This window comes from Trachemys scripta, chromosome 7, assembly GCF_013100865.1.
Source record: "Trachemys scripta elegans isolate TJP31775 chromosome 7, CAS_Tse_1.0, whole genome shotgun sequence".
In the NCBI taxonomy this organism is placed as follows: domain Eukaryota; kingdom Metazoa; phylum Chordata; order Testudines; family Emydidae; genus Trachemys; species Trachemys scripta.
This window is the reverse complement of record NC_048304.1, coordinates 123,565,258-123,588,290: the sequence shown is the minus strand read 5'-3', so window position 1 is coordinate 123,588,290 and position 23,033 is coordinate 123,565,258. Positions and strand designations below refer to the sequence as shown.

The 23,033-nt window shown below is 60.5% G+C and overlaps 2 protein-coding genes across 3 annotated transcripts in view; one reads left to right on the top strand and one right to left on the bottom strand.

Moving 5' to 3' along the window:
• Nucleotides 1-949: 949 nt before the first annotated feature.
• On the bottom strand, nucleotides 950-17,781 carry SFXN3 (sideroflexin 3). Of its 2 annotated transcripts, none has more exons than XM_034776485.1 (11): nucleotides 17,657-17,781; nucleotides 13,662-13,828; nucleotides 12,754-12,924; nucleotides 11,709-11,807; nucleotides 11,212-11,287; nucleotides 10,389-10,474; nucleotides 9,670-9,797; nucleotides 9,466-9,515; nucleotides 8,307-8,356; nucleotides 7,325-7,372; nucleotides 950-5,750 (listed from the first exon to the last, which is right to left on the bottom strand). In XM_034776485.1, the coding sequence occupies exons 2-11, from the start codon at nucleotides 13,823-13,825 to the stop codon at nucleotides 5,654-5,656; spliced, it is 969 nt and encodes a 322-aa protein (XP_034632376.1). In that variant the 5' UTR covers nucleotides 13,826-13,828; nucleotides 17,657-17,781; the 3' UTR covers nucleotides 950-5,653. The 2 variants fall into 2 exon arrangements, with proteins under 2 accessions (XP_034632376.1, XP_034632377.1); XM_034776486.1 differs by lacking the exon at nucleotides 17,657-17,781 and adding an exon at nucleotides 14,266-14,417.
• Nucleotides 17,782-19,532: 1,751 nt separating this feature from the next.
• LOC117880899 (proton channel OTOP2-like) overlaps nucleotides 19,533-23,033 on the top strand; it is a 12,557-nt gene continuing 9,056 nt past the window's right edge. The window contains exons 1-5 of the mRNA XM_034777480.1: nucleotides 19,533-19,572; nucleotides 20,588-20,965; nucleotides 21,427-21,563; nucleotides 22,009-22,067; nucleotides 22,182-22,309. Coding sequence (XP_034633371.1) covers nucleotides 19,533-19,572; nucleotides 20,588-20,965; nucleotides 21,427-21,563; nucleotides 22,009-22,067; nucleotides 22,182-22,309 — 742 coding nt within the window. The remainder of the gene's footprint in view (nucleotides 19,573-20,587; nucleotides 20,966-21,426; nucleotides 21,564-22,008; nucleotides 22,068-22,181; nucleotides 22,310-23,033) is intronic.

Sequence of the window (23,033 nt, the reverse complement as noted above, 5' to 3'; positions counted from 1 at the left end):
AAGGGGCTGGGCCTGCCGAGTCGGGGGCGGAGAGGAGCTCTGGGTTGGGCTGACTTCTTGGTTTGGCTTTGATTTAAACGCTGCCATCCGGTGTTACCCGGAGGGGTACGTCCCCTCAGTGACTAACCATGCTGGGAGCCAGAGACCCGCGGGAAGGGAAACTGAGGCAGCAGAGGGGCCTGAAGTCAGGCTAGGTCTGTCCCTGCTCCAGTGAAAGCAAGAGTCAAGACTCCAGAATCATGGCCTGGAGCATGCACAGACCAGAGCTGGAGCAGGGCTAAGCCCCTGACCAGAGCCCAGATCCAACACCCCTGGGGGAGCAGCCGCAGGCCGCCGGCTTCACAGAAGGTCACCACTCCTAGGCGGCGACATGGGCTCTGAGCCAGCTTAGCCGTGTGAAATGGGATTAACCTCTGAAGAACGCAGGTGCGCTGGGATTGGAGCTAGCCCCACAGTTGGGAAGGAGAGAGAACAGCAGCTGGTGTTTCTATGCTGCTTTCCGGCCCAAGGCACGTCACAACCTGTGTCACTCTGCAGCCACTGCTGGGGTGGAACACGGCCACTGTTCTCCCAGGGGGACCGCGTCCTGGATCCAAGAATCTGTGATCATTGGGATGTCGAGCTGTATCCCCGTTCCACAGCTCAGTTCCATTGTGACAAATCCCCGGGCAACGGAGAAGCTCGCTCACTAACCCACGGGCATAAAGGGACCTGGGACATCAGAAGCCCAGCACTCCCCCCCTTGAGCTAAAGAAGCACTCCCTTAGCTGGCAGCTATAGTAGGTCTCTTAGCCTCTGTTTCAGCCAGCCGCTAGAGGGAGACTTCACCCCGTTACTTTGCACCATGCCCCTTTCGGACAGGCACTGGAGAAGAACGCCATATAGGAGCCAGAACGTACCCATCTGATTTAGGACTGGACAAGGACACCAAAAAGGCAGCAAAACCACATGCAAGAGACAGAAAATATCACCTTTATTTTGGAACAACTGCCCTGTTTAAAGCGACAATGGAGGTCAGCCAGGGGCTCAGTGCCCCGCCGAGAGGGGTCCGAGTTCAGGGTACAGACACCAGCCGAGCGAGCAGCACACGCAGTGCCAGGCCTTCCACCAATAGACCTGCAGCAGGAAGGGATCGGACGTGCCCCTGCACTGTGACTCGCCCCCTGCCCCTGGGGAAGGGGTGACGCCAACAGACACTGAGAGCCCTGGCCGTATTGCACAAGGATTGTTAAAGCTTTCTGCTCTCAAGCAGGTGCGTTCGATCATCAGGAGGCCGGGCCCCCATGGGAGAGCACCAGAACATCCTGGAGTTGGGGCAAACCCACCATCCTGCAGCGTCCCCCTGCCCCCAAATCTTTCCCCAAAAGGCAAGATTCAAAACTCTTTATGGAACACTCCCCCAGTTCCTCTGCTCCCGGTGCTCTCCCAGGCCCTGCCGCGCCACGCGCTGCAGACTGTACCAAGATCGTTACAAAAGCGACAGTGTTCGTTTCAGTCACGTCACCCGCCAAAGCCGGCGTCTCCTTATCGAACCCCCGTCCTTAGAGACGTGCCCGCGCCCTTTCTGAGCAGACCTGGGTTCCGGGGACAAAGACTTAGGCAAGGGAGGTTACAAACAGCACGTAACTGGAGGGAATTTGCCAAACTCGCTCCCATTGGAAGTCCATCCATCCTGTAGCACCTATTCCCACATGCTGCCAGCACAGGGCCCCTTTGTGTCACCAGAAAGCATCAAGCCACTTTTTGTAGGACCTACACATAAACGTTGCATTGCATAACACTCCTACTGGGAGCTTCCAGGGTGCTTTTTTATATTTTATTTTATTTTAAACGTCCTGCCCTTCCAAAGATTTGATTTCTGGGCCAGACCCTGCTGGAAATGAATCCAATGCAGAGGAGAAACGACACCCAGCTACTTTTACAGACGAGAGTTTCCTCGTCCCTGTCAAAACTTGGAGTTTCTCATATTTTCTTTCGTTTACACCCAGTTTCCATTGTTGTGCCCCCAGTGCTCAAGCCGAGTGACTCTGAGGTGGGGCTGAAGTGATCAGGGCCACAGGCCGGAGGTTTTCAAAAGGAGACTGGAGAGCCGTCTGTGTTGGATGGTTTAGACCCAACAACTCCTGCAGCTCGGCAGGGGGTTAGACCACATGACCTTTGCGCCCCCATTCCCCTCACCCGGGAAAACTGAGGTGTGGCCAGGTGAAATGGTTTTCCCACAGGCACACAGCAAATCAATGACCAAACCAAGAAGGGGCCCCAGGAGTCCTGACTCCCAGGGCCCTGCTCAAACCACTCAACTAAGCTGCCTCCAGCCTCCCTCAAAACCAACACTTAAGGGCTTTTAAAACCACTGAAAAGGGTTGTCCCCCCAGTGGACATGACAATTAAAGTCAGCCCGTCCCTATCTAAACCCTCTGGAATCTGATGTTCTAGCTAGCCCCATGCAATGCCCACTGCTGTACCAAACACTTCAGAGGGAAGTGTAAAACACCCACAATGCACTGTTATGAGTGTGGGGGGAGGATTGCTGCCTGACTCCGGCTGCTGATCACTCTGTGCCCTGAAGCATGAGGATTGACGGTCCTTATCACTGCCCTCCCAGCCAGTGCAATCTGGGCAAATTACAGACAAGCACTGAACCTGATTCTGTCAGGCCCATTCTAGGGGAGGACTTGATCAGCTGGCAAGAGCAAACAGGCCAAACGCCCACTTGTGTCAAAAAAATGAGGCGCAGAGGAACATGCGAGGGCGGGGGGGGCTGCGATGCCAGCCCCGTGCAGGGGGCAGGCAGGGATCGGGCAAGCGACTCGGGCCAGTCGTGGGGGGGTGGGGGCCTCAGGCCAGCCCTGCACAGTGTCCCGTTTTCCCTTTGGGAACTAGAGGCACCGCAGGCATCTGGGAGGAGCAACAAGCCATCTTCTGCAGGGAAGGGGCTAGACATGAACACGACAGATCTCCTCTCGCTGTGTCTCTCATAGGATGGGGCTGGTTCTCCCTCCAGGACACAGGCAAAGGCTTGTCCTGGCCCCTCTTACTCGTTCTAGCTAGTTCTACTTTGAAATATCCAATTCCCTTTCTCCTCCAGGGCCGGGCTGTTTGCTCTGTGCACCTCACTCAGCTGGGCCCAGCAAAGCAGGCGGGTCAGTTTCACCTCTTGAGTCTACTCAGTTTCCAGTTCGGTTTCTGGCAGTAGCAGAGGGCCCGTCCACAGCACAGCAGGGGAAGGTTTATACCCAGCCAGGACTAAACGTGTTTTCACTGAAATTCTGAAATGTCACAGAAACATTTCTGTCTGGTTTAGATGTTGTAAAACATCCAGTTTTTATCGGTACGTAGCTACCCACCCACCCATGCCACAAAGCACAGTGACCTTAAAGCAGTGTGACCAGATCCCTTTAAACGTCACATGTTCCAAGGGAGGCTGGTCTAGCAAACAACAAGGTGATCTTACAGCAAGCAGACAGGAGCCCCGTAGAAGTAAACATGTTCAAAGGGCGTCTAGCAGCCCCAGGATGCGACTTGAGCCTGGAACAAAGGCGACATTAAAAAAAAAAAACCCACCCCGGGCTGTTTTCCGGAGATTAGAATGTGTAATTTGCTCTGGAGATGAAAGCAGCGGAAAACCGGATTAAATTGCTGACCTGGAGTAGCCTTGGGCCCCGCGTGCTTAGCTGTGACATTCCCTGGCATTTCCAAGCCATCAGACCTACGTTAGCTTCCTTGATGAGGCTATTTTTAAAAAGATGCATCCAGACCCCCGCTCCTGCACCCATTGAAGCCAACAGTACAACTCCTGCAGCTTTCAACGGGGCAGGATCAGCCCTGGCCGAGGACTATTTTAAGCTAGCTGGTGCAGGCTGCAACAGAGCTGTGATTAGTGGAGGAGTCTCCATATCCCGGTTCCTTCGGATACTAGAAGAGGGGCTTTATTTAGCAGTGATCTCTTGCGCCCGGAGATTGTCTTTCGCATCCTAAAATGACTGCGATGCATTTTCCCCTGCACCGTAGGTGTATTGAGTCAATATTCACAATAAAATGGGGGGGGCCCTGACTGTCCCTCACGCCTCCCAGAGTGCGTTTAAAAGGGACGATGCAAAGGGCAGAGGGATAGAGCTGTGCAGACAGGCAGGGGAATTTCCTCGCGGGCAGTTTAACTCTCCCCCATGGAAATTCCATCATGCTGCATGTGCAAGGTCTCAGAACTGGTCCCTGCAGAGACGATGGTTGGGAATGAGCCCGGACATGCACAGGCACTGAGCGTGCAAAAATACACACACACACACACACACAAGTGAAAGCTGCCTCCGAACACCAGGTCCCAACAGCAGCGACGGGCCCAAGTGCAAAGCCGAGTTACAGATCTGGGTGCGGGCTTTCCCCACATTCAGGCATTGCAGCTAATTCTCCTCTGGTAGGCAGAGAAACCCCAGATCGGGACACCCCAAAACTCTCTGGGGTCCATCTCTGCACCAAGCTCCCTTGTATAGTAGTTTCTTTCCCCCCTCGATCTTTTTCTGAGCAACTCTGCTGTATAAGTACGGAGCTTTCCCCAGCAATCAGCCCGCCTCATCACAATCAAGTGTCTATAAACACTGCACTCTACGAGCCTGGAACGGAGAGGCGGGCTGTGTGACTACCTCCCAGCCCACAGAGAAGCTAAGTCTTTCAGTCTGTGATGAACAAAGCCAGGCCAACGCTAAAAGGACCAAGAGCATGAAGGATGCCCTGACCCGAAAGAGATCCGCCAATATGGCGAAAGGGAACAGCCAACTCACGCTGCATACAGCTGCCCCAGCCCTCATTCTGGTGAACCAACCCACTGAGAAGCCACCTGCTCACCCACCTGGGATTGGCCTACTCTTCAACATGCCAAGCCGCTCCAGACCTGCCGTACTGGAAGATGACCAGATGTCTTCCTCCTTGGCTACTGCCCTCCCTTAGGAAAGTCAGGTGAGCTCCTGTCCTTGCTGCTAAGGCAGGAAACCATCCGCAGATACGGCGAGAACATTTAGAATGATCTTTCAACATGCTGTAAAATTCACGCCTAGCCACTGCACCAGAGCCATCCCCCACTGTGACTCTGGTCCGTCCTACTGGCCTTTCTGACGGCACTGGCTTCACATCAGTTTTGAAATCCCACCAGAGAACAACAAAGCTGGAGGACAACTCGTTTTTCAGCCCTGGACGTCTGCTCGCCCTATGAGCATCACCCACTCCAGCCTCTTCTCTGTGATGACGCGTCCCATGGAAGCGTCTCAAGAGCATTACTCTCCAGAGCAGCGAAGATGGACATGTGAGCCACTCTGGGACCACGCACAGCAGGAGGGTGGAGTGGAGGGAGGGTTACTTAGGGGCCCTGGCCGCTCTCGACCTGCCACCGGAGAGGATCAGCTCTGCCTGTTTCTGTTTTGTTCAGGAAAAACAATCTACATCACAGCAGCATCTATCACTACCTATCGCTATGGGTCATCTGAGTGCAAGGAACCTACACCGGACACACAGGACCTACTGAGACATGACAGCCAGAAAACACAGCAGCTCAAAGGCGTTAGTCTAGTACAACATTTAACATTCTCCCCGGACACCTGGGTTCCGATCCGTTCCCTGATCTCTTCTCCCAGCAGCTGGGGGGGGTGGAGGAGAGCCTCGTTTAAAGCCCTTTGTTGAAGTAGACAATCTCCATGTGGGGGTTCTTCTCCCGGACCAGAGCTTGGACTTCAGGCTCCAGGCGACTCACTCGCATCGAGCTGCGGAAGGGAGACAAACCCATTCAGAGAGGAGGCAGGGAGGGCAAGGGACTTGCGACTACCGGTTGGAGAGGTGTCTAAGGAAGTCTCCCTTTCCGTACAGGCGGGAGAATGCTCCACAGTCAATCCATCCTCACCCAGCGACTCTAGTCTCTTGTTTCTGCTCACAGATGGTCTGCAAGCAGATGTGAACAGATCTCTCGGTTACGCAGAATCTCCCGGTAAACGCACTATTACGCGGCAAGTCTCAGCCTACGGGCTGGCCCGCGAATGGCCACCTCCGTCACGTGGGAGCGTTTCTGCTCTCCGAGTGGCTGGCTGAGACTTTTGTTAAGAGGAGGAGGCAGGAGCGGAGCAAAGAGAATCCAAGACGGTGGCACAAACGTTTCCTGTGCCAGCCGTTGCTAACGGCCCTGCAGAGACCGGCTGCCCAGAATGCCCTTCTGCTTCTCTTAGCAAGAACCGGGTCAAGCGCCGGATGGGGCTGTGCATCCAGAATCACAGGGACCTCGAGAGGTCGTCAAGTCCAGCCCTGTGCTGAGGCAGGACCAAGTCAACCTAGACCAGCCCTGACAGGGGTTTGTCCAACCTGGTCTTAAAAACCTCCATAGAATCATAGAAGATCAGGGTTGGAAGGGACCTCAGGAGGTATCTAGTCCAACCCCCTGCTCAAAGCAGCCCCCCCCCCAACTAACACATCCAGTGACAGGGATTCCACAGCCCGCCTTGGAAGCCTGTCCCACAGCTTAACTCCCCTAGGGTTAGAGAGATTTTCCCAATATCCAACCTAGATCTCCCTTGCTGCAGATTAAGCCCGTTCCTTCTTGTCCTACCTTCACTGAACATAAAGAATAATTGATCACAGCTTCCCGCTTCTCTAACTGGTGCAAAAGTGTCTCCAGGGGTTGAGGGAGCAAAGACGTCTTAAGCCAGTGGTTCTCAACCAGGGGTACGCCTGGGATGATTTAGTTGGGGATTGGTCCTGCTTTGAGCGGGGGTTGGACTAGATACCTCCTGAGGTCCCTTCCAACCCTGAGATTCTATGATTCTACGCGTATCCTGGGGGTACACAGAGGTCCTCCAGGGGGGACGTCAACTCATCTGGATATTTGCCTGGTTTTACAACAGGCTTACAGAAAAAGCACCAGCAAAGTCAGTACGAACTAAAATTTCATCCAGACAATGACTTGTTTATCCTGCTCTATATACTGTACTCTGAAATGTCAGTACAATATTTATATTCCACTGGATTTATTTTATAATGATAGGGTAGAAAGGAGAAAGTCAGCCATTTGTCAGTAATCCTGCGCTGGGCCACTTTTGTGTTTTTAGGTCTGATTTTATAAGCAAGTCGTTTTTAAGTGAGGGGAAACTTGGGGTACGCAAGACAAATCAGACCCCGAAAGGGGGACAGTTGTCTGGAAAGGTTGAGAGCCACGGTCTTAAACCACCTTCGTGCCTACGTACGCACACAAACACCCCCCACCCCCGCGCACTCCTAAGCCGTGCGGTGCATCGCTCACAGCTAGGCCAAGGCGTACAGAGGGCCCGGCGAAGACCGGCCAACCCCCTACCTTTTCTGTGGGAAGAGCGCGCAGCACAGCGGGGTCGCAAACACCAAGCTGCAAAAGGAGAGACACCGAGATCAGAGCTGATTGCTAACGCCTCGGCCAGGAACTGCTGCAGAGGCCGAGAACGGCGGGAACGAAGCAGCATCCCATGGAACGAGAGGCTAGGACTGGGGCAGTGCTGGCATGAGGGCCAGGAAGCCCCTCCCCCCCCCGCCCAAACAGGCCCACTGCAGGAAGGAAGGACGGACTAGTGGTCAGGGCTCCGGGCTGGGACTCAGGAGAGCTGTTACCCCTGCTGCCTGGGGTGTCTTGAGGATAAACACCCCCACAAAAGCGAGGTGCCAAGGGACCCCCAGTAATTAGGGCTGGATGAGACAGAGAGAGACACTGCCCCAAAGGAAATTCCATTCACCCTCCTCTGCCTTCCCCAGATGAACCTCCCAGCCAGCTGCCATTCCCCTCCCCAAATTACTCTAACGGGGCAGTTGGCTGCTGACCTGAACTATCCAGACCCCTTGTCTCTGCACCGCTGAGCTGGAAACCTCACCAGACACACACTCCTGTGCGTTTTATCCCTTCCTGCTGCCAGGAGGGTGGGAAATACAATCAGGGTCTCTTGGCACTCCTGCTTCCGGCCTGACCTAGGAAGCCTCATGCCTGACATCCTGCAGCAGGGAGTTCCACAGGGTGTGTGCACACCAGGCAAAGCAGGAACAGTCTGACCACTGACTTGGTCTGAATTTCCTGGCCATGAATTTAACTGCAAAATGAACAATGACGGGGAGTGGGTGGGGAATGAGCCTCTGAAAGGGCTGGCTTCACTTCAAAGGCTCACAGTGGTTCCGATTTGATCCCAACCGGTGTGAAGCAAACAATGCTTCCAACGCCGAGACCAGGCTAGCAAACCCAGGGGAAAGTCGTCCCCGAGTGGCTTCTTCCCTTCAGCTGGGCTGGGCGAGTTCCCCTATTCGCAGCCGTCACTTACCAGAACCCCACCAGTCCGACCTGCAAAGGAGCGTTCAGCCAGGGGTATCGCTACACGGAAAGACAAGGGGGCTCTGGGTTAGCAAGAGGGTTATATTGATGGGGGGAGTTACGGCTTACGGGGGGCGGGGTTCCCTTATACATCAAGGCCAAGGGGACAGTTTCGAGGGGTAGGCACCATACACTGTGGCAGGCCCATGGGGCACTAGCAGGTGATCCATGCAGAGCTGCCTGCTCCTTTCCCGGTTCCCAGCTAGCTCTGAAAGGCACTAAAGGTCCTTTCTAGGGTTCCTTCTCCTCAGCGGCACTGGCAGGAGTTGCCCGAGGGTTGGTGCCCCACCACGAACGGGGCGGGGGGCCCAGGAGACGATCCCTGTCAGAACCCGGTCCAGACCGTGACAATCCCTGGATCTCTGTGCGCACACGGGGCTCGGCCCTGTACACAGCTGTCAGGTAGGACTGGGGTCTGCTACTTCTCCCCAGAGCCACAGTCCATCTAGCGCCATCTCCTGTCTCTGCGCAATCTCGCGCTTAAGGGTCTGTCTACACCGCGCCCTGACTCTGATTCAGGTTTGAGCCCTTTCCGTCCACACACGGGTCAGCGAGCGCTCAGGGCCCGGGTCCTAGAACCCTGCTGGGAGTGTGGGTAAAAGCCACTCAGGTCCAAGCCCTGTCAGTCTGCAGTGTAGACGCAGCTCAAGCCACATCTCTGTGGATGCAGTAGCACGTCTGGGAGACCCAGGCCCAGCATTTGTAAGCCCAGGGTTACAATGCAATGTGGATCCTTAAGCCCGGGTTTGGAAACACCAAGTGGACAAGCCGGGTCCCCCAGCCCTGAGGTTACAATTCAGTGTAGCCATATCCTCAGATGGGCCGTGCCCATCAGCCGGACCGACATTAACCCTCCTGCCCCGTTACACTGGCAGGGGCGGGCTGGAATCCTGATACCTTCCCAGGGAGGTGGGCAGATCTCGGGGCGCTCCCATGAATCCCAGGGGACATGTAGCAACGATGCCCTTGGCCAAGTGTGGACGGGGCGCCAGCCGTAATGAGAGGAGACCCCCCAAGCTGCGTAGACGCGGTGCCATCCAGCCCCCTGCAGAGGCTGCTGGGGTGTGGCTGGGCAGGGAAAGCCCGGCGGCCCCGTGCCGGGCACTTACCTTCAGGAAGGCTCTCTTCTCCAGGGCGTTCATGATCACGGGAGGGATGGCTAGGAGGGGCGAAGGAGAAGAAAATTAACAGGCGCCGCTAACTGCGACGGGCATCTCTGGCAGGAAGCGAGGCAGGAGTTTGTGGTGCCCGAGTGCAGGGGGGCCCCGGATCTGGCCCATGCGCAGGGCAGTTCTGCCAGGGAAGTGACTCACCCATGGCGGGGGCGGCCATGCCGATCCGGGACACCACCACCTGAGCGATGGCTTGCTGGGCCGCTGCCCTCGACTCCCCCAGCCGGTTCCCGTCCTCATCCGTGACGGGGATTCCAAACTTCAGCTCCCTGCGAAAGAGACAGAGCGGGGTCCCTTACCACTACCTGCGTGCCAGGGAGCCTGGCTGGGGCAGAGGGATGGGTAATGGGGCACAGAGCCCTTCCCCTCCACGGGCTGTGTCTGCAAACAGTGTGAATGAGTGCAGGGGTTCTCAGCCCAGCTCCTAGGGGTCACATCACTCGTTAGCGGTCTCAGCAGAGTCCAAGGACTGAATTCTGCGATGGCAGGTGTGAGGTGCAAATTGGCGTGAGGCTCACCGTGACGCTGCCTGGGCCATACTGGGTCTGTGGTTGGCGAGAGGCTTTCATACCATGGCTAATCTCTGGAAAATGACCATTATTGGAGTTCTATAAACTAAAATGACCCTCATGCTTCAGGGCATGTGCTGACCAGCTGCAAGGGTCAGGAAGGAATTCCACCTGTCACAGCACTGCACTGCCGACCAAGTGCAGTATGAGGAGGGTCTCACCTCCCCCTACAGCATCAGATTGTGGTTACTGCCCGAAGCAAGGTACCCAGCTAGACAGATCCATGTCCTTCAACAGCATCCATTTCCCCCGTTTGCACAGAGGTGCTCTCCTACGGTGAAGGCCCCTTACCTCTGCCGCATTAAAGGAATGTTGATGCAGTTAGCAGCTGCCACGGCAGCAAAAGGCACGTAGCGGCCAATAATCGACGGTAAATGCTGCAGAGGGAGAGAAGAGAGACTCACACACCAGGGAATGAGACTACAGCAGGGTAGAAGGAAGAATAGTCTAGTGGTTAGAGCACGAGGTTCGGTTCTATTCCTGGCTCTGCCTGGGCCAGTCATTTCATTTCTCTAGGCCTCATTTCCCTGTCTGCAAAGCAGGAATAACAACTTGTCCTACGTCTGTCTTGTCTGGTTAGACTCCCAGGGTGTCAGGGCAGGGGCGATCTGTCACTGTGTGGCGATCAGTGCAGCACCTGGGGCCCTCATCTTGGCTGGGGCCCCGAGGGGGGCTGGAAGCGGCTGCTCAATTCTCCGGTGGATTCCGGGGCTCGTCTTAGAGCCGCCGGCCCTGCTCTCCCTAACCCCGCAGGGCACGACTCCGGGGAGGCCCGTGGACTTACACCCCAGCGGGAGATCAGAATCGGGTCTGTTATTGCTGGGTTAGCTGGGGCAGACACACGACATGGGGCATTAAACACCCGACGAAGGGGGACGGGTGGGAGCAACATGCTTGGGCCTTCCCCAAGCAAGACCCCATCCTCCACCCCCAGGGCTCCTCCCAGGGCTAGGAGAGCCTCTGGGTTGCTCCTGGGGGGCCGGGCGTGGATGCAAAGCGGCCGGGACCCATTGTCTGTCCCTGCTGCCTGCCAGCGTATGGGTCCTGCAGCGTAGAGCCCGGGCGGCCCCCGTGCCAGGCGTGCTCCGACCCGAAGCGGGGCTGGGCTCCCTACCTTGGTGAGAGATTTGAGTCCCAGCGCCGTCACGACCGCCCCGGTGGTGGCGCTGACGTAGGCCGTCCCCAGCTGGCTGCAAAGGAAGCAGGCAAGTCCAGTGAGGCCGGGAACCCGCAGGGCAGCGGGAGGGGCCTCGTCCTGCCAGGCTGCCTGCCCCACGGTGAACCTTTCCCTCCAGGCATGGAGGGCGCCCCCCAGTGGCCTGCCCCGGTTCCGTGCGAGAATAGCCGGGGACCAGCCCATCACCCCAGCAGGGAGCCTGCAGCACTGGCTCCAGTCCGACCGCCCCGGGCAGGCCGCCAGGGTGAAGGCAGCTCAAGCCACCACGTTGCGAGCGACAGGCTGAGGCTGTTCTTAAAGCAGCCGCCTTCGCGCGGCACATGGCAGTGCCATGGGGAAGGCACCAGCCCTGCCCCGTGGCACCAGTGCCCCGTGCTGGGTGGCTCCGGCTCTCCCAGAAGGCAGCTGGAGCTCCGTCTCTGCAGCTCCCTTACCCGACCGTGATGGGGGCGTCTCCGCTCCGGTTGGTGTAGTTCACAATCGCGTTGAACGACTGGTTCACCCACTGCCAGAATAACACCGCGGGGGTCGTCCTGGGGGGAGGGGGAGAAGAGCCCGTCGGTGGAGCGAGAGGCGAGGTCCCAGCAGCTCGGCCCGAGGGGACGGGACGCAAAGGGGCCACGCGCCCACGGGGAGGTGTGGCTGGTGGAGTTAATGCAGATCAGCCCTCCCCATCCACAGCCAGTGTCACATGGACCCACCCGCCTGGAATTCTCCCCCGCCTGACCCCTTGCTCGTCGCTCACTCCAGTGCAGAGCAGGGAAGGGGGCCTCAGACCCCTACCCCGGGGCTTGTGCCTAGCCGAGTCCCCTGCCCTTCGCTGGGTCACTGAGCCCCAGGGAACCTACCCGGGAATGTTAACCTGGTGGCGTGTTACCAAGGGACACTGCCCATCCTCCGTCAGGGCTTGTGTGGTCCAAAGGGCAACAGGCCTGGTGATGCGCTGCCGCTGATCAGACTGTGCTACTGCCACCGGCTTAAGGCCGGCAGGGGGCGCTGGAGGGCATGGGGAAGGGCTCCCCACCCCAGGGCCAGCCGGAAGCACTAGAGAGGTTGTGGGGGGGTCCCTGCCCCAAGGCCAGCAGGAGGCACTAGAGAGGTGGGGAGATCCCCTCCCCAGGGCCAGCAGGGGGTGCTGGAGACGTCTGGGGAGATCCCTGCCCCAAGGCCAGCAGGAGGCACTAGAGAGGAGGGGAGATCCCCTCCCCAGGGCCAGCAGGGGGTGCTGGAGAAGTCAGGGGAGATCCCTGCCCCAAGGCCAGCAGGGGAAGGTGGAAAGGTCAGGGCCAGCAGGTGGCGCTGGAGGTCATGTGACAGGGCTCACCACTCCAGGGCCAGCAGGGGGCACTGAAGAGGTTGGGGTCCCCACCCCAGGCCAGCAGGGGGGTTCTGGAGAGGTCAGGAAGGTCCCCGCCCCAGGCTAGCAGGGGGCGCTGAAGAGCACAGGGTGGGGGTCCCTGCCCCGCAGAGTTAACATGCCTGTAGAAGGTGAGCATGCAGCCGGTGATGGTCATGTTCATGGGCACCTGGGCCGACATGCGCCCGATCAGGATCATCTTCTCCCCGGTGTCGGGGTGGAAGGCCGAGTCGTAGATGTATTTCGCCCGCCAGAGCTGGTCCTCCGTCAGGCCCGGTGACACCGTCCCCGACCTGCGGTGGTGCCAGGGAGAGGGAGCCGTGACTACCCCTGTTTGCACCAGGGCCCCCCCACACCCAGGCCTGTGTGCCGCCTGCCCTCACTTCCAGGGCAGATCGCCCCAAACCCGCTGCTTCAGGCAGCCGGGAAAGAGCTGACGGCTTCAGCCAGCACCCCTGGCCGAGCCGGACGTCTCCATGGAGCGAAAGCCCTACCGTGGTCTCCTTGGTGGGCGATGCCCGGCTCCCCCTGGCACCACAGGTTACGTCTTCCCTTGGGGAGAAGGCTGGTGCCACCTGGCTTCCTCCTGCATCTCCCCTCCCCACGGGGCCCCTCCACAGGCTACCCTTGGGCTTCCTTCCCAGCCTCTGCCGTGCCAAGCCTCCCTCTGTCCTTAAACCCCCGAAGCCACCTGTGCCCCTTCACGCCACTGCCCCCTGGCTCCTGCCTGTGGCTCCAAGCAGTGTCCGCATACAGGGTCCAGGCAGCAGAAGACCCCCCGCCTCCTCTCCTGCCAGCTCCTGCCCATTCCTGCAGAGGGGCCACACGCCTCGTCGCCCCCTTCCCAGGCGGGAGCCAGGGCAGCTTGCTCGAGCCAATGGCACAGACCAGCCCCCGGCCCCCCTGCATTCAGGGCGTCGCCCCCAACCCCACCCCTAGGGGTCGCCATGGCATAGCGGCTGGATTGCAGGGCCTCCCTCAGATAATGTGTCCCACCACCACTCCCCAACCACCAGACTTCACAGCGAACCTGTAATTCTCAACCACCCTCCGGGCATCTTCCAGCGTCGCCCCGGACAACAGGAGGTTGCGGGGATCGGTCACCATGAAGAAGTGCTTGGCTCGCCCCTGGAAAGTGCTCTGGTCCCATCGTGGCTCCCGGATGTTGATGTGCAAGGGCAGTTCCTCCGACATCCTCTGGGGGGAGCCGGCGAGCGGGGAGGTTATGAGCAAGGATGCCGCACACCCAGCCCAGGGGCTGCCCTCCCTCCATCAGAGACCCACACACACACGTGGCTGGAGGGGTGGTGGGTTCCCAGGTCTACTGGGGCACGGTCCTTCCTCCACTCTGGGGGCAATTCGTTCCCATGTGTCCTGAGCCAGGGGGGCCCAGAGGAGGTTGTTCAAGATCCCTGCTGCATTGTCCCAGCACAGGGCACTGTCTCCTTCCTGGGGATGTCATGGGATCCCTGGCTCACCCGGAGAGGCCCTGGGGCTCTGTAATCACAGAGCTCTGCCTCCGCCCCCCTGCTCGGCACCCACAGCGAAAACCTCCAGGAGCCAGCTAGAGCCAGCCTGGATCCACCCAGCAAACAGGAAATCTCAAAGCATGTGCACAGGGGCCGTCCCCTTACCCTGCCCTTGGCGCCGATACCCAGAGCTGGGGACGCAGGACTCCTGGGTTCTATCCCCAGCACCGCCCCAGAGTCGTCATGTGCCCACGGGCAAGTCCCTTCACCTCCCCAGGCCTTGGTTCCTCCCCCTGGGAAACGAGGCTAACGCTCCCCTACCTCGGGGGGGAGGGGGGGCGAAATTCAACGCTGCCTGGAAAGCGCCTTGAGGCACCAGAGCCGAAGGTACAACAGACAAGCAAAGGGCTAATACGGGGAGCAGAGTCTTCGGCCAGGGTCTGAGCCTGGGGGAAGGGAGAGCAGGAGGCTTGATCCCAACGCCCGCCCCTTCAGAAGGGAGTAGCTCGGCCCCCCTCTAGTGCGGGCTGGGCTCCTGCAAGAGGAAGTCTGAAGCCCACACTGGCAGTGACGGGGTTACGGGGAGCGGGCGAGCCCAATTCGCTGGTTCTGTGGCACCTGGGGGGACGCAGGCAATTGGGGGTTCGACCCAGCTGGGGAGAACCAGGCTGGGTGGGTCCTATGAAGAAAGGTCGGCAGGGTCACTGGGGATGAGTTAGGGAGGAGAGCTGCTGTAAGGAGCTTAGCCCCAGGGACTGGGCCGGCGGGAGAAGAGCAGCTGGAGTGATGGGGTGCCAGGCAGCCGACGGAGAGGCCAAGGAACCACCGAGAGCAGGAGCCTTCAACTGCCGGCTGGTGAGAAGCTGCCCAGGAAGCCAGGACTACAGGGTGAGCCCACCCCGTGAGTGGGTCATGCAAGGAGGGAAACTGAGGCTGTGTCACCCAATTGCAAGGGGGCACACAGAGGCTGCTACAGCCTTGGACACCAGAGTGTGCTTGGCCTTAAGAGCCAGAGGGCTCCGGTTCAACCTCGGCGGCTGCTGACCCACCCAGGGGCGCGGGGTGACACCAGGATGTGCTGGCAAGAGGGCTGCGCGGGGGGTCCCTGGTGCACTGAGAGACCCTCAAAGGTTCGGATCGCTCCCATAAGCACGTCTTCTCCCAGCCAAGCCCCGAGTTGGGGTGACTGACATAAGCCGGGGAGCGCCAGCTCAGGGTGTGGAACAGCCGTGTGGCTGGACCAGAGGAACATGAATCCTGCCCCCTACCCCCAGCTGCCACGTTCCAACCCCAACTTCCTCCGAAGTTACTGGCAGGCGCTGGCCGAGGCCCCGTCTCCCCGAGCGATAAAGGGCAGAACCCAGCAAAGTCGCGTCTCCAGGGAACCAGGCCCAACTCTGACCTCACACACCCTGGTGTCAATCCAGAGTGACTCCTCTGCAGTCAGTGGCGTGCCAGGGCGTATCCCTGGCGTGAGCAAGAGTCAGGTCCTGGCGCTCTCCCGCTCTTTCCGTTCCTCTTTTGCCATTTGGCTCCCAGCTAAAGTCTGTGCATTTCCCCTTAGCAACCAGAAAAACCACTGGCCTCCAACTCCCTGCCTCTCGGAAATGTCAGCCCTCCCTGGCAGCTCGCCCCGGATTTATTTCCAATATTTATAATGCTCTCCAGCCAGAGTAATCCCTGCGCAGGAGCAGGGGGCGGCCGGTTGTCATGAAGCGAACCAGACGCCGGGGCCCGCCCGCAGCTGAGCTGCTAAAACCCTTATCCCCGGGTTGTTTTGTTCTCTTGTTTTTAATTCTTGTTTCCCCCAAAGCAGGCGAGTGCCGTGCAGAGAAGTGACTGTTTCACCCCGAGCCGGTGGCCAGAGGGCATGAGGCTGTCCCAAACGGCGAGCGCTGGGGAGAAGGGGACTGCAAGGTGTGAAATCAGGACCCATAGTCCATTTCACGGGGCGAGCACACCTACCAAGGGAGGTGCTGCGTCTGCTACCCCCAGCCCAAAGGGCACCCCCCTCCATTTGCTAGGCTGCCCAGGAGCATCTGGGACTTCGGGCTAGATCCTGACCTTGCTGACATCAGCGTAACCCTGGAGTAGCTCCTGCGAAGTCACTTTGCCGTCTGTGTAAGCAAGGTCAGATGCTGGCCCATTGCCCCATACCTACTGTGGGTGCAGGGGCGCACCAGGGCAGCCTGCCCACCCCCTGGCAAAACCTGCCTTCCTGAGAGTAGGAACAGGCCTCAGCCAACAGCCCGACCCCCAGACAGGAGGAGGATTTAAACTCCATGCCCTACTCTGCCCGGAGCCCCTATTTCTACAGCCTGGGATCCTCGTGCCAGGGCCCCCCTACACAGGGCCAGGAGCTAGCCAGCATCTCAGCTCCCTCCAAGGCAAGGCGGCTTCCCTGGGCCGTCGGGTCCCAAGTCTGTCTCTTGCTGAGAAAGCAAGATGAGGAAACTAGCAATAGAAAGGAACGATTGGAGCATCCGGTCCCCCCGTCCCCCCCCCGTTGATGCCCCCTACCAGGCTTGTTCCCTACACTACATATGCCCAGGGCCTTTTCCCAGCTGAGTGGAAATGACCCAAGGGGGCTGGCACCACCACGCCCCAGAGAAGACTATTTCCTCAGGGGAGGGGTGGAGAGACCAACAGAGGCTGCTGTGGACAGCAGGAGAGGCAGAAGAGAAGGTCTGCGCCCATGGCCATGAGATTGCAAGGAAGCCAGGAAGGGAGTGGAGTGAGACAAGGACCAGAGGCAGGCCAGGACTGAGGCTGGTCTCCCAATGTCTCCTCTCTGCCCACCCCCAGGGGACCGGCCGCTGCTCTTAGCATCATCTGCTGGGAGCTGCAGCATGGGAGGGAGAGGGGGGAGAGGTTCGCATGCTATGATGCACCAAGCCCTCAGCACCCAGGACCCACAGTTACTCCGAGCAGGTTTCCCAAACCTAGGAGGATGTCGGGCGAGTGATTCTGGCCTAGCCCTGGTAGCCAGCGCTTATGCTGGCCCCCAGGCCAATGCACTAGCCACCAGCCCCGCTCTACTGCTTGCCCCTTGCCTGAGTTGTGCCAGGCGCCTGCTGTGAAATCCCACTGGGTCACAGCTCCCTGGGGTGCTCCAGCTAACCCGGGCCGGCTGGCAGGGGCGCGAACCCCCGGCCCACTCGTGCTCTGCGGCGTCACGGCAAAGCCCGGCAGGTTTGACTCGGGAGGGGCCCAAACCAACCCCCACTTCAGCGGCCAATGCCCCTGGGGCCCTGCAGCCCAGCCCCGCCAACGGTGCAAACCCAGCCCCAGAGCCTGGAGCTAAAACTCCGGGGGGCACAAGCTCGGGCAGATGGAACAAGGTTGGGCTGGCCGGCTGCTGCCACGGAGGGGGGGGGAGGTGTCTAGGGAAAGGGGAAGCGACCCCCGCCAGCAGCGCCCGCGGGGGGGCTCCGGGCACGCGTGGGCTCCCGCTGGGCACCAATGGATCCCGGACACCCCCGCCCGGGCGCCTCCTCCCCGCGCCCCGGCAGCCGCACGCACCCCGGGGCCGGCTCCCGGGGCGGCTCCGACTCACCGGCTCGCCCCGCGGTTCGCTGACAGCGCCGGCCCCCGCCCGTCCTCCGGTCCCCGGCTCCAGCCCAGTGCGCAGCGGCGCCGCGCCCAGGGAGCAGGCGGGCGCGCAGGCCGGAGGGCGGGGAGCGCAGCTGGAAGGGGCCGGGCACGGCGGGGCGGAGCCAGGCGGCTCCCCGGGCTCCAGGCTCCGGGCGCACGGGCCATGCTCAGCCGGCGGGGACCGCGCGGGATGCGAGGCCGGGGGCTGGATGCCCGGGGGGGGACACGGACCAATTCTGCTCCATGGCCCCCAGCGGGGGCAGGACCGGGCCCGCCGTGATCCATGCCGCGGATCTCTCATGCCCCGGGCTCCCTTCCCCGCGCTGGGGCAGTTTGGCACCAAGGGGGCACCCAGGAGAGGGCTGGCCGTGCGGCCGCCTTCCCCTGCCCGGGGCTGCCCCAGGGGGCTGCCAGGTGCAGCTGGCGCTGCCCAGGAGCTCCACCGACAGGCTGAATGGGGGGGGGGGTGCCAAATCTGTGCCACACTTAGGGTGACCAGACAGCAAGGGTGAAAAATCAGGACGGGGGTGGGGGGGTAATAGGAGCCTATATAAGAAAAAAGACCCCAAAATTGGGAATGTCCCTATAAAAAAATCAGGACATCTGGTCACCCTACCACACTGGCCATCCTTGGGGCAAGTGCCAGCCGCCTCGGGGCCCCCTGCAAGCACCACGCCCTGGCTGGGCAGGCTGCGATTACCAATCTCAGAGGTTGCCTGGCCCCCTCCGTGCCCTTCCTGCCCTGCCCTTGGCATCACGGCTCTTCGCCTGCTACCAGGAGAAAACCCATGAACACAAAAAAGACCAGAGTCAAGTCTCCAGGAGAGAGCACAGCGTGTGCCTCTGCTCTGCGGCATGCTGCCGCTGACCTCAACGCACTTTTATTCAGGAGATAAATAAGCCTTAGCTTGTTGCTCTCTTTTGTTCTCTGCTTGTACAGCACCTAGCACCATGGGAGCCTGGCACATGACTGCAGGCTTCTGGGTGCTGCCCGCAGTTCAAGATGACAAAATAATAATCAATTAACGAGCTAGTGTTAATTTAGTGTGTTTCTAGGCCGTGGTTAGCTGCCTGGTGTGTGTGGCTGTGTTTATGCAGGTGCATGCTTGCACCACCGCCCCCTACTGGATGGAATCCAAACTGTGCACTGTGTGGCCTACACCCTGTACTGCTAAGAGGTACTGAGGATTCACCTTTAGCTGAAAGAATGCGACCCTGTGGTTTCAGAACAGCGGAGTCCATGTTCTATCCTCGCAGTCGCCACTGGATTTGCCCCGCTGGTGCGAGAGGCGCTGTGCTGGGTGCACTTCCCTAGTGATCGGAGAAACAAGCTGATCTTTCTTTCTGTACATTGAGAGATTTAAATAACTAACATTTCCCTCCTTCCCCCCACCCCAAAATCAAGCCATTTCTGATTTCTCCTTCCTCTGCCCTTGGATTTTCGGCACCGGGTCTCCCCGATGGCCTTTGGCAGCAGGGAGCTGCTGCTACAATCGCTCCAGAAACACTCCGGTTATTAAACTCCAATCTGCCGTGAAAGGGCGAGCAGCCAGGGAGGGGCAGCTCCCCTCTGTGTGTGCAGCGGGGAGGGGGCTGCCTGTGGCAACCCCCCAGCCCCAATTACTCTAGTGGGAGGTGCCAGGCTGGCAGAGGAACCACCCACCCCCTGGAATATTAAGCCGTCCCCAGGGCAGAATGCCCCACACAACCGGCCAGGACAGAGGGTGGCATGAGAGACGCTCCTGAGTCGCCAGCGTGACCGGTGGCACCGTGTAAGTGTGGGGCAGATGCAAGGACCCATCCCAAGGGTGTCTAGGGCCATCTCTGCCCAGGGCTGGATGTCTCGGGTGAGACGCCGGCATGGTCCGTTCCAGGCAGGTTTGTGTGGATGGAGAGGGAGGAGGCATCTGTCTGTCTGTCATGGCACCAGAGATCCTAGTGAAGCTGGGAGGGGAAGCCTATCTGGCGCGACCAGCCCCTCTTCCCCCGAGAGCAGGATGGGGCCCTGCAACTGTCACTCTGGGAGTCTGGCCCAGCCCCAGTTAAAGGTCCTAGCCCGCTGACTCCCCACCTTCACCGAACCAGCTCCCCACAGCCCCCCACCCGTCCAGCCAGAAAGACAAGGGTGGGCACGGCCCTTGGACCGGGGCACGGCCCCCTGGACTTGGACACGGCCCCGTGAATGCCGGGCACGACCCCCTGGACCGTGGGCATGATCCCCTGGACCCAGGCACAGCCCAAGGAAGTCTAGGAGATGGTCCCACTGGCCGTGTGGAGAGTACAGAGCTTGGCGTCTGCCCCCGTCATGCTGTTGCTCTGAGTCACACCTGGGAGTGTCCGTGTGTCCGTCTCTGTGGCCGGGGGCGTGCGTGGAAAGAGGAGGCGGGGCAGTGCTCACATGCCCCCGCATGGTTGGGTGGGGAAGGGCGGTGGGCTGCAGGCCTCCTTCTCCAGGCCCAGGGCAGCTCGGCTCGGCCCAACAAAAGCCACTTGTGGAATGGCCGTTCCCAGCCTCCCAGAGACCCCCGTGAGCCAGGAGTGGGCAGCTGGAGTGACGTCGATCCCCTCCTTCTGCTGGCTCCTGGGGGCCGGATCCTGCCCCACCAAGCACCGTGCAATGGCGTCTATGCCCAGGGAAAGGGCCGGTGCCGGGAGGATGAAAGCTGGAGGGGGTGAGTCGGAGCAAGATGGGCTGATGGGTGTGTGGGGACACATGGGGGTGCGAGGGGAGGTGTATGCCTGTGAGTAGGTGTGAGGGGAGCAGTGTAACCCCCCCCCTTAGGTCTCCCTTCTGGGGGTGACCCGCGGGGTATATCCCCCTCCCCTGTCCCACCTCTGCACTGGGCCCCAGCCCGCCCCCTCCCTGATGGTTCCCTGTCCCCTCCCCTCACAGCCATGATCCCCGGGGCGATGAGCAACGTGCTGCAGCGGTGCCTCCCCTTGGGCTCCCCTCACCCCCCTGAGGGGCAGGGCCAGGGAGCCCCGGACTCCCCCGCCGACCCAGAGGGCGCAGGCTGGCAGGACTTGGCCAACGCCCGGGCGGGCTCGCTGCTGTCCCTGCTCTATCTCGTGCTGCTCACCTTCCTGGGCAGCGCCGTCCTGCTGGCCGAGATTCACCAGCGCAGCCCCCAGAGCCGCAACGTCCACGGCTTCCTGGCCACGCTCATGCTCACGTCCTGCGCGTGGATGCTGTGGTTCGGCTGGCGCTCCTCCCAGAACAAGCGCCGGAAACTGCACCAGGACCACCACGCCGGGGCCAGCTGGCTGAAAGGTACCGTCTGCTCCCCGGGAACCCCCTGGCCCCGCGGCAGCCTCTGCACGGCACCGGGGTTCGGTGACTCGCCTACGGGTGGGGATCATGGGGATCGGTCCATCGCCCCACAGCAGCTCCGCTGGTGCCCCTCAATCCCGACCCACCCCCCTGCTCTCCCAGCCCAAGGCTAGAACCAGGAACAAGAACACAATGAGAGCGCAAGGGCACGAGGCTCCAGGAGAGAGCACAGTGGGGGCATCTCTGCTGTCACATGTTGCATCTGCATGGCCATCACCTCTCCCCACCCAGCAGACATGCTCCTTAGATATCCATAGGTGCTGCAGACAGAAAGCAAAACCACTGCAGCCCCATGGCTACGGAGGCCCCAGGCTCTCCCTTCCACTGGCCCCACAGCACCCAGCCTGGCCCTTGCCCCGTGGCTGGCAGGGCTCGGTGATGGTGTTCTCTTGCCCCGGCAGGCGGGCTCTCGCTCTTCGCCCTGGCCACGCTGGTGCTGGACTGCCTGTCCCTGGGGTATTACTACGAGCTGCAGCACTGCACCTCCGTCCTCATCACCGCCTTCCCTGTCGTGCAAGCCGTCTTCACCATCATCCAGGTGAGGGGCCTCGCACGCTCAGAGCACGAGCAGCCAGGAGGGAGGAGTCAGACTGTCAGGAGCGACCCACCCGGGTGACACTAGCCCCACAGCGCAGGCCACATGAGCTCAAGGAGTGACTCCACTAGTAGGCAGCCGTAGTCGGCTGTTACCCTAGCGTGGGCTGTTAGCACGGGAGGGCTCTGTGTGGACTCGTCCAGCCTTGGTGTCCCTAGGGCCATGTGGGACAGGCTGGGTGGAGAAGGAGGGAAAGTACGAAGCAAGAAAGAACCAACATCAGGTCCCCAGGAGAGAGCCCCGCCTCTCAAGATGGCCGCTGCAGTTAAAGGTGCAGCATGCGTGGTGGAAGGGGCTTTCAGCCATTCCTGGGCAGCGGCTAGTCCTTTCCCTTTGCGTATCACTGCTCTTTGACCCTGTCTTCTGCCTTTCCCTGCCCTCGGCACAGGTGTCTCTGCTGTCCTTCCACGCCAAGGTCTGCATCCAGGAGCAGCAGCATCTCAACAGGTATCCGTGCTCCCAGCTGGGGCGCCGGGATGGGGGCGGGGGCTGGTTGTTTCGCTGCAGCCCCTTGGGGCCAGGCCGGGCCGTGAGCTCCCCCTGCCCTCTCCCCCCTCCCAGGTTTGGCCTGATGCACACGCTGGCCACCAACGTGCTGATGTGGATGAGCGTGGTGCTGGACGAGTCCATGAAGCAGCTGCAGGAGATCTACGACGCCCACGAGACGGAGAGCCCCTGGCCCGTGCATGGTGAGGGCCCCCGGGGTGGGGGGCTGGACCCGTGGCAGGGAGGTCAGCACCCCTTTACCCCCCATAGATCCACCACCGTGTGTGCCATGGAGATTCACTGGGGCCAGCCGAGCCAAGGGTCCCTGGGACGGGGTTTATATGCCCCCCAGACCAGTGGTGAGCTGGGGCTCGGGGGCCGCTAAGGAACCAGACCCTGTGGCTGGACTGGCTGGCAGGGAATGGGATGGGACGTCCTCCGGGAGAGCTGGGAGAGGAGAGGCTGACTGGCCCTCTGGCTGGAGGGTGCTATCCTTCCTGCCCCCTGCCCAGCTCAGAGGCCCCCTGCCTGGATCCCACCCTTATCTGCCCCTCGGCCTTCCCAGGAATGGGCCTTCCCACAGACAGATCCCCACCACTGCCTGCATTGGCCCTCGTGCAGCCATCGCTCCCCGCACGCCCTGCTTGCTAGATCAGGCTGTCTTCCATGCACAGCCCCGTCCCCTAGCCACAGCCTTCCCCCTCCCCTAGCCACAGCCTTCCCCCTCCCTGCACACAGCCCTGTTCCCCCTCCCCTAGCCACAGCCTTCCCCCTCCCCCCGCACAGCCCCGTCCCCCGTCCCCTAGCCACAGCCTTCCCCCTCCCCCCACACAGCCCCGTCCCCCCTCCCCTAACCACAGCCTTCCCCTCCCCCCCCCCACAGCCCTGTTCCCCCTCCCCTAGCCACAGCCTTCCCCCTCCCCCCCC